This window comes from Rousettus aegyptiacus, unplaced genomic scaffold (genome assembly GCF_014176215.1).
Source record: "Rousettus aegyptiacus isolate mRouAeg1 unplaced genomic scaffold, mRouAeg1.p scaffold_m13_p_1, whole genome shotgun sequence".
Taxonomy (NCBI): domain Eukaryota; kingdom Metazoa; phylum Chordata; class Mammalia; order Chiroptera; family Pteropodidae; genus Rousettus; species Rousettus aegyptiacus.
Genome location: NW_023416284.1, coordinates 108679712 through 108690605, shown reverse-complemented (window position 1 = coordinate 108690605; position 10894 = coordinate 108679712). Strand labels below are relative to the sequence as shown.

The 10894-nt window shown below is 32.7% G+C and overlaps 1 protein-coding gene across 3 annotated transcripts in view; it reads right to left on the bottom strand.

Annotated features, from left to right (window-relative positions):
* Positions 1 to 10894, bottom strand: part of FAM83B (family with sequence similarity 83 member B) — a 94116-nt gene that overhangs the window by 3742 nt on the left and 79480 nt on the right. For all 3 annotated transcript variants that reach the window (XM_036218939.1, XM_016153883.2, XM_036218937.1), the window contains exons 3-4: positions 5619 to 5783; positions 4799 to 4923 (exon numbers count right to left, since the gene is read on the bottom strand). In XM_036218939.1, the coding sequence (XP_036074832.1) occupies positions 4799 to 4923; positions 5619 to 5783 (290 nt within the window). The remainder of the gene's footprint in view (positions 1 to 4798; positions 4924 to 5618; positions 5784 to 10894) is intronic.

Below are 10894 nucleotides of genomic sequence, written 5' to 3'. Positions count from 1 at the left end.
CAGCAAGCAGGCTCAGTCATTAAATGGTATACTTCACTGCAGTCAGTGTACAGAGGATTGGTAAATTTAGTCCTCACAAACCATGCAAGTCAGGATATGCCAATTAAGATCTTTTAATACAGGTACACTTTCTAGAAAATTAAATGTGTAGCTACTTTATGTTAGAAGAATGATTTTTTTTTTTTTCCCTAACAGCTATCTGCAGTACAGACTTGAAAGATGAGGGACTGCCTTTACTATGATAAGTAAGGTAGTTGGAGTAAGGTACCATGAGACTAAACCAGAGTAGAAATTGGAATAATAAGTAAAAATGTTGAGCCAGTAACAAGAAGAATCAGAATATCTGCATGTCATAAAGGGTGTGCATAGATTATAAAACAGAAATAACCTCCAGGTGTTAAGCTTTAGAATCTCAGAAAATAATGGTAGTGGTGGATGTGTGGTGATTAGGAAAGGTTTCATGCTTTGGTTAAGTTAGAAATAATATTGTAATATACTTTCAGGTAATGGAAAGACATTCAATAGGATATATTCAATTAAGAGACTATTTTCTGGAAACGCTGACCACTCCCAGAAATAAAAGAGCTATTTATAGCGACATTTAGGGATCTTCCTGTAAAATGTCCAGGACCCCAGCCAATCACTCTTCTTTGATCTCAACTGCTGATAAGCATTTTCTGCATAATTTCCAATAAGCTTTACAGTCTCTCATTCTTAAATATCAACACATATCAGAAGATAGGCAAATATTTGAAGCACATTTAGAAGATAGCTTATAAAGCTTAAAAGCTTAGATGCAAAACAGAAACCAAACCAAACACAATAAAGGCACCTAGAGGAGAATAAAAAATGCACAAATAAGAATACCTACGAATACACACAAACACAAACTATAATTAATATCTTCAACGAAATAAAAAGAAAATACATCTATAAAACATGAATAGGATGCTATGAAAATGGTTAAGTAGCAGATATTTAAAAATATCTGATAGCAAAATATTAAAAGATAGAAGGGTTAGAAGATATTATTGAGAAAATCTCCCAGGTTTTAAAATGTCCTGACACTTGGTGGAAAATTGTAGGGAAAAAAATACAATGGAGCAGAAATCTAGTTAATAAGAATTCAAGAAAGAAACAATAGAGATAATTGAGGAGAGGAAATCATCAAACAATAAATAAGAAAACCTCAGAACTGAAAGACACAAGTATTTGGATTCCCCAGAACAACAAATAAAAAAAGGCCAAGACTTAGAAACAGCATGGAACAAAAGGGAAATCCTAGACACTACCAGAAATAAAAGTTACATGAAAAGAATGGGAATAACAATTGTTTGAGATTTTTCGGTAGCAATTTTTCATGCAGGGTAACGCCTTCCAAATTCAGAGGAAAAATGATTCAACTTAGAGCCCTATCCCCAGTTAAACCATAAATCACCTAAAATTATGTTTTTAAAAAAAATCCCTTGTTGATAGAAAATGTCCTTTAGCAAGCTTGGTAGAAAAAAATGTGATTTGGAAATAAAAGTGAGTTAAAATAGTATTAAAAATAAAATTTAGGAAATTGTAGCTCAAATTATCCAGGAATATGGGAAATACCAGGACTCCAGCTATACTCCAGGTAAAGGACCTGCTAGTCCAGACTGGATATAACAGATTTAGGTAGTAATCGAGCATTTGGAAAATTTGCTAAGAAATCTTCAGAGTCAACTGGAATAAAACAAACAAACAAACAAAAATAGATAAATAGAAAAAAAAAGACAATGAACAGAGCTAAAATGGTCGTTATTAACTTTGTTATGAAAAAAAGGAAACATAATTCACTCCATTGCTCATCGATGATCATTTCTAACACAAGTTCAGTAATATAAACCCAGACTTTTCATCTAACCAATGTATTGAGTGAATGGAGACCAGGAGGGCAAGTAATTACAAGTCAGTAAAAAATATAACTCCTCAATTTACATAACACAAAGTCGAAAAGATAATATCTAAAAGTGATAAATTGACAAATAGCAATATAATAACATTATATAAAACAATGAAATAAGTATCAGAATAACTAGCTAAAAGAATTAAATAATTTAATCTGGAGGTCAGGAACCAGGAGTGGATAGAGATGGAGAACAAAACCTACTGTTTTGTGTTGCATATCTTTTAGTAATATTTGATTTTTAAAATGATTCGCATATATTTACTTGTTAAAAAAAAAAAACAGAATTAACTTCCTACTCCCACCTTCTCCAAATACATATTAATCATACTTGTGAATGTGGTTATAAACTCACATATTAAAAAGTGGTTCAAACTAAGTTCCTGGTTGGGGGAAATAAAGTGAAGTCCATGGAATAAAAATAGTAACAGTACACTGGTTGAAGCATGAATCTCTAAATGTGACAATCTTCAAGTCTGATCAAAGATGGCATCTTGAAATCAATAACTTCAGTAAAACTTGCTTTTAGAAAGTAACTTTTACAGAGATCAAAAAAAAAATATTTAAAAGATTTAAAAAATATATTTAAATTCTCTTTCAGTCAGTTCTGTGAATAATACTTTACTAAATATCTTCCAGATTTTCATATGACAATTTCAAATGAGGGTTTCCAATTCAAAAATGTGATTTATACACATTGATAAAAGATATATGTATGTGTTTTATCTCATCAATGTGTCATGATATGGCAAAACACCTGTTGTGTTTTCCTGATAAAATTATCGTCATGATGGGTGAGCTGTCACACAATGTAGTACTCTGGTGAATTACAGACACCAGGCCTCTCTAGAAATGCCAAGAGTTTAAATACGAAGAAATTTCATGGCGAAGAATAATTAAAGAAGAAAGCATTTTTAATTTGTCTATGAGGAAAACAATGATGATAGTAGACTGTGAAAGACAAAGGAGGGTTTTAACCCAAAAAGAAGTAAAATTTTAACCAGTTTCTGTGAAGAATAGTTCCATAACTGTTCTACCAGATCCTGTTATAATATTGTTAACAATAGGTAAGGTCCATGATAATTTGTTAGAAAAAACAAAAATGACAAGGGCTGACAACCATTAAATTTTTAAAGAAATATATTTAAAATTAACATGAAATAATAAAAAGAATTGATAAGAATTTTGATGAATTTTTATAATCCGTGGTCCTAGGTATTCCATATTCACTTCCATAAACAGAAACTTAAATTCTGCCTCTGGCTTATGAAATAGATGGAAAGACAAGTTTTTGTTGCTGCTGTTTGTTTGTTTTTCCCATCACTACTTCTAAAGTAGCTCAGATATAGTCATCTCAACAGACAGCACCTATTAATACCTAGTGATAGCAAAACAAAGTTGAGGTAAATTTTATTGTTGAAGATAATCTTAAAGGTCAAGTTAAATAATAAAGGTAGAAAGCAAACATTATAATGAGATTAACTAATAAACACCAATCTATGTCAAATGAACTCCCAATCTTAATTAAAATTTCAGTTAAAATCCCTCAAAAGCCAAGTGGATCTGAACAAATATATACACCTATAATGAGTCTTTAAAAGGACTCGATAATTTCAAGCACTAGTTGTAATTTCTGCTCTTAACAAGTTTTCCTTTAGAATGCCAAACTACATTTTTGAAAAAAGTTCCCTTAGCTTAAAGAGAAAGTTTGTGGATAATCACAGTTAAAACAAGATCTAAAATAACAGTTAACATTAGGGGCTTTGGATGCATTACCTCTAATTCTCATAATGACGACATGAGGTAGTTCTATGATTACCCTCATTTTACAGAACAAACTAAAGTGCAACCAAATTAAGTAACTTGTCCACAGGCTTTCACTTTAACATGTCGCCGCCTTCTTGTGGACTTGAGGCAGGATTCCCCTCACACTGTTCTGTTTACATCCATAGCTCTCCTGGCTTCTTCCCAGTCTTTAGTAATGAATCCACTCTGCTCTGGTGACCCAGCAGTACAAGTGTTTGTTGGTATTTTCATTGCCTGTTGATATAGCTTTACTATGTATCCCATTCAGGACTGATGCCTCGAATTTATAAGAGAGTATTAGAGCAGCACTTATAACCTGGGGCCTGTCAGACTCAGACTGGGCTGCCAGTCCTGGAATGCCTATGGCCCTTAGCTGTGGGTTTTAGACAAGTTGCTTAACCTTCTGGAACTTCAGTTTCTTCATTTATAAAACATAGATTAAAACAACTGCTTTGTAGATAAGTCGTAAGGATTAGGGGGTGAAATATATGAAACAGCTAAGCCAGAATAGAGTAGACACAACACCAGTGGAAGCCTCGAAAGACACAAGAACGTAGAATCTGAGGCTGAGTGACCTGTCTAGTGTCTGCCATGGCATTTTTAATGGCCAGACTCTTAAATGCTTTTCTGGTAGTCCTATAGTGACTAAATGATAATTATCAGATTCTTAATAATATTAACAAAGGAATTTGACAGATTGTTCAAAATGATAAATAGTTTCTATTCTTATGAACTGCTGTTAAGTCCATAGTACCTACTGTTTTCATAAGGAGCAAAAAAACCTTTTTTTGCATGATAGAGCTATAGGGAACCTGAGGTATTAGTCAACTCTCTTGTTTTGGGGATGAAGAACCTGAAGCCCAAAGAAGTTATGTGATTTGCCTAATGCCTTAATGTTCTTTAGAGGCACAGAGAGAACTGAAAATCAAGTCTCTAAGCTTCCATGCAAGAGTTCCTTTTATTATTGTTTTTTAAAAAAACAATGGATTACATTAAAATTTGAAACTAATAAATTCTATACAGGATTGATAATGTTGGAGGCAAACACAATGATCTTACCTGTAAGAACCATACATAACTTTCTGGCAATCAATTAACAAAAATTTCTGCTCCAGTTTTCCATGAAATTTTGCTCCTGTTTTTGAAAGATAATCTTGGCCTTTTACTGTCCGCACTCGAATATTCTAGAATTACATGTAAGTATAAAGTAAAAATTAAGGCTGGAAAGAGAATATTTTTAAAAGCAAAATATGTCAATATAAAGTGTTAGTACCAAAAAGGTATACTTAAAATGTGTTTTTAAAACATTTTACAACAAAAAAAAAAATAGTGAAAAGCAAATTTTAAAATATTACCCTCCCAAAAAAATACTCTGAGAAAACAGTCACTTAAATATGTATTTTATATAACTTAAATAGGATGATTTCATAAATCATTTAGGGTCCTCCTGCAAGAGATCCTTTCAGGTTATAGTTACACAATGTCGAAATAACTAAAATTAAAATGTACCCTCCTTTTAAAAAGTCTAATGTAACTGAAAACACTATTGCACATGATTGTGATTAGTAACATCTGCTGAATGCAAGAATCACTCGACTCAGTGGTTTTGAGGTTGTGTGTGCCAAGTATAAGCATTAATGAGGACTGGCAGCAAAGTAAACTCAGAAGCTTAAGTGTTCCAGAAGCAAAAAAAGCACCATTTAAATTGGCACAAAGTTGTGTGTTTTCAATCACATTCTGAAAAGTATAAGGGGACACTTATACTACTTTTAAAAATATATATTTTACTTTTGGAGAAATATAGCTTAACATGACTTAAATTTAACTGAGATAAAAATGGTACACAAAATATTGAGAAAAAAAAACATGGAATTCTTACCCTGAGACGTTGAACTTGACAACCCTGTTTCTCAGTCATGTTTAGGAAATGATTAAAGTTGAATTCATCGAGCAGAATATATACAGATATCCCTCGAGTTGATGCTTCCACTATTTCTTTAAAAATGTCCACATCTGTAAACATATCCATCACTAAAGCAATGACCTATTAAAGAAAAGAATATTAAACAATTTTAGATACCCAATAAGGAAAGATCTAGAAATTGCTTGCTTTCAGTAAAAATTAGATAAAATAGAAAATTAAGTACACAATATATATATATAACTATATGTACAGATATTTGTGGCTTCTAAAATAGAAGATAAAATATATGTCAGGAATGAACAAATGACTATATATCGCTGAGTAATTTCATACTAGCTTTAAGTCAAAGGGAATCTGCATTTCGGTAGGATGAGTGAAGGTGAATTTAAATCATGGGTTACAAGTTTGCCTATAGGGTAGTTGGAGGGGATAGGTAGGTGAAAGGCAGAAATCAGTGCTACAAATTTACATGGGAAACATTTCTAGGGAAAAGTTAGATGTTAAGAATACAAGTCTTGGGGGCCTGGGAAAAAATCTTCTAGATATAGAAATATAGCTAAGAACGGGCCAAAGATGAGAAAAAAGTATGACTTAAATACCAGAAAATTAAATATGTGTGCCTAAAAATAGCTGAAGAGATAGAATAAGCAAAATAAAGAAAAACTGACAAAAAAATAAAGGCGACATAATTAAGAAGGTAAGTGCTGAGAGAATGATCCTAAATAACAGACCCTTAAAATGGAAAGAATCCAATTTAACTGTTGGAAACAGAACCGTTATTGACTCTGAGAAGCAATGAGAGTAAAATAATGAGGAAAGAAGGAGAAACATCATTTATTTGATTGACCACCTACTTACTATGTGTCAGACAAGAAGGACACATAGTCCTTCTAGTGGGAGAAGATACCATATGCAGTTAACACAATAAACAGATAAATTATATAAGCTATAAGATGATAATTTTACTGGGAAAAAATAGAGCAGGATAAGAGCAATCATGGGTTCCTGGAAATTGAGGAGAGGTCTGAAGGATTTCAGGAAGGTTCTTTGAGTAAAGGCCCCAAGAAACTGTTATTTGAGCAAAGACATAGAAGGAACTGAGGAAATCATGGGTGTGGCTAGATTAGGAAATTATGTTCTAGGCAAAGGAAACCAGCAGTGTAACAGCCTTATATGAGAAGCGTGCCTGGCACATTCCAGAAACAGCAAGGGGATAGTGGAAATAAAATGAGAAAGAGAAGGCGTTAGTAAGTTTTTAGCATTTTTTTTTTTTTTTAATGAATCAGATTATAAGCTGTTGAGGCTTTTAAGTTGAGGTAATAATATGATCTGATTTATGTTTGAAAAGGATTGCTCTGGCTCTATGAACAACAGTCTAACAGACTTTAAGGTTGGGAGCCAGGGAGGAACAGGGAGCCAGTTAGAACTACTGGAGCAATTCAAGTGGGAGGTGACAGTTCTAATAAAGAGAAATGGTCAGATCCTAGATATCTTTGAGCCAAAAGAACTTCTGGGATGAAGAGAACAAAGGGTATTTGAGAAAAAGGGAGAAAAGAAAAAAGACTCTAAAATTTTTAGACTCACCAATCTGAAGAACCAAGTTGTCCTCAACTGAGACAGTGAAGAGTGCAACTGCACTAAATTTAGGTAGAAGGTTAAAAAGCGAGTTCAGCTGAGGTGTCTAGATAGCCAAGTGGAATGCTGAATAGAGAAGTCTAGGCCAGAGATGTCAATTGGGTGTCCATGGTGTAGAGATGACAATTAAATCCAAAAAGACACTGGATAAATAGAAAAGAAAATCAAGGACTGTGCCGTGGGACAAGAGGAGGTACCAGCAGAAGAGAACAAAGAAACTAAGAGAGGATGGTATCTTGGAAGTAAGATTAGGTCATGTATCAAGCAGAATGTGCTCGAGGGTGTTAAAACCTACTACTGCTAGGTCCAAAAAACATAAGAATTATTGCATGAATTCATTAAATTTAGTAATATACAGGTCATTCATATGTTCCACGAGTATAGTTTTAGTGGAGTGATAAAACCAAAAGTCTTATTTTCATGAAAGGGGTTTAAAAGGGAATCTTTTTAATGTATTGTTGTGTTTGATTTGCTAGTATTTAATTTGGGATTTATTTTTAAAAAATTAAAGAAGACACAAAGAAATGGAAAGATATTCTATGTTCATGGATTGGAAGAATCGACATAGTCAAAATGGCCATATTCCCCAAAGTAATATACAAATTTAATGCAATCCCTGTCAAAATTCCAATGTCATTTTTTAAAGAAATAAAATATAAAATCATCAAATTTGTATGAAATCACAAAAAAAAAAACCCCTTCAAATAGCCAAAGCAATCCTTGGGAGAGGGGGGAAACAAGGCTGCAAGTACCATTCTGCTTGACTTCAAATTATACTACGAAGTGACATAATCAAAACAGCACAATGTTAGCAGAAAAACAGACACACAGACTAAATGAACAGAATTGAGCGCCCAGAAGTAAATCCACATATACATGGGCAAATAAATTACGACAAAGCTAAAAACATACAATGGAGAAAAGAAAGCCTCTTCAATAAATGGTGTTGGGAAAATTGGAATGCCACATGTAAAAGAGTGGAACTAGATTGTTATCTATCATCATACACTAATATTAACTTGAAAAAGATCAAAGAACTAAGTATAAGAACCAAAGCAATAAATTGCAAAGAAGAAAACATAGTAACTAAACTCATGGACCTTAGTTTTAGAGAGGATTATAAGGATTTGATCTCAAAGACGAGGGAAATAAAAGCAAAAATAAATGAATGGGACTATATAAAACTAAAAAGCTTCTGCACAACAATAGAAACCATCAATAAAACAAAGAGGCAATCAACTGAATGGGAGAAGATATTTGCAAACAATATCTTCGATAGAGAGCTAATATCCAAAAATATTTATGACTCAACAACATATGACTCAACAACAAAACCCCCAAACAATCCAATTAAAAATGGGCAGAGGACCTAAACAGATTCTTTTCCCTAGAAGACATACAAAAGGCCAAGAGACATATGAAAAGATACTCAACTTCACTAGCTATTAGGGAAATGTAAATCAAAACCACGATGAGCTATCACCTTATACCTGTAAGAATGGCTATCATCAACAAGACCAGTAATAACAAGTGTTGGAGAGGTTGTGAGAAAAAGGAATCTTCATACACTGTTAGTGGGAATGTAATAGCTACTATGGAAAACAATAAGAAGGTTCCTCAAAAAACTAAAAACAGAATTATCATTAGACCCAGCAATCCTTTTTCTGAGTATCTACCCCCCAAATTTGAAAATATTTATTCATAAAGACACATGCAACCCAATGTTCATTGCAGCATTATTTATGGTGCCCAAGACATGGAAACAACCAAAGTGTCCTTTGTTAGATAATTGGATAAAGAAGATGTAGTACATATATATAACTGAATATCATGCAACCATAAGATGAAATGCTGCCATTTGCAACTGCATGGATGGATCTTGATATTATCAGGTTAAGCAAAAAAAGTCAGACAGAAAAAGTTGAGAACCACATGATTTCACTCACATGTGGAGCATAAAACTGAAAACAAGACAAACAAACACTCATTGACACAGACAACAGTTTAGTGATTACCGGATGGAAAGGGGGGAGGGGACAAAGTAGATAAGGGGAAAAGGGGATCAAATATATGGTGACAGAGATCTGACTTTAGGTGGCAAACACACAGCACAATATACATATAAGGTATTATTGAATCGTACACTTGAGACCTATATAATTTTATTAATGAACATCACCCCAATAAATTTAATAAAAAATGAGAGGAAATGGAATGACCTAGGAATAGACACATAGCCACAAAAGCCAGGGTAATGTAACAGATATATCATGGGTATGTCAGAAGATGAGCAAAGTAATGGATAATATATTAAATCATTTAATTTTACTCTAATAAGATATTAAAAATACTGGAACATTCCCAAACTATGCAAGTTGATGATGACATTCATCAAACTATCTGTGAAACCTTACTCGAATTAGATTTTCTCGAGGAAGAGCAATTTTAATCATTCTAGAGGCCTCTCATGATAATTTTCTTATTTATAGATGGTATGAGGTACCAGAAGAAGAGAAACTAGTGGTAATAACGTCACTCATTTCTTATGAATATCCTTTATAATATCAAATATGTGAAAAACCTACAAATCATATCTACGATTATTAATTAATGAGTTTAGTCCGCATTTATGAGTGGTGTGACAATGTATGGGCACTGAGATGAAGAAAAGAAAATGTCCATATCACAAACTTACTTTACAAAATAACTTTTATATATGTCTGGTGTAGCCTGACACCAATTCTTTTTAACTGGAAAGGAATTTTTAAAATAAACATTATTATACAATATATTTTTTAAAAACATTATCAGTATATCTAAAGAATTTATTTTTAACTTGCCAGATAGTTTCATGTAACAAATTACTTGAAACTTTGGAAATGAACAAAAACATATTGCCAGGATAAATAAAGATCTTTGAAAAAAGTAATTAAAGTCACTCAGCCAATGGATGATTCTATGGCACACCAAAGGTAGAACAAATGGCAGTCTCTCTTGTGTGACAGATAATATACACTTGATCAGGATCCAGGAGACTAGATTACACATCTTTGACAAGCTTATCTGGAGTTAATTGAATCTGGTAGCTTATCAGGTCTTCTGGTGCCCTAAACCATCACTTGATCTGTTGGAAAATAATATAAAGTCTACAGAAAATTTCAGTTGTGCCAAGAAAGGCAAAATAATATGTAGCTTTTATTTTTTTAAAATTTTAAATGGTGGATTACATTTCTGGAAAGGAATAATAATTAGAAATAAAGTATGCCAAACCTTATCTGAAGGTATTATATCCCGTTATCTAAAAACACTATGCTTTAGAAATGACAATGACTATATATAGTCATAGAAAAACTATATACCCAATTTGGAGAAGGTTTTTCAAAAGGTACATCAACTGATTGTATAAGTCAATACCAGTTACATTAAATGGTATTCAATAAACTACCATGACATTATATACTATTTAAATTCTTCTTTTGCTTCTTCATTAATTCCTATTTTATCCTTGCTTTATACATTGAAAAAAAAGTAAATAAATACATACATTCACCAGCAACATGAGGCTTAGAAAGTTTTAGAAAGATTGTGAGTCATTT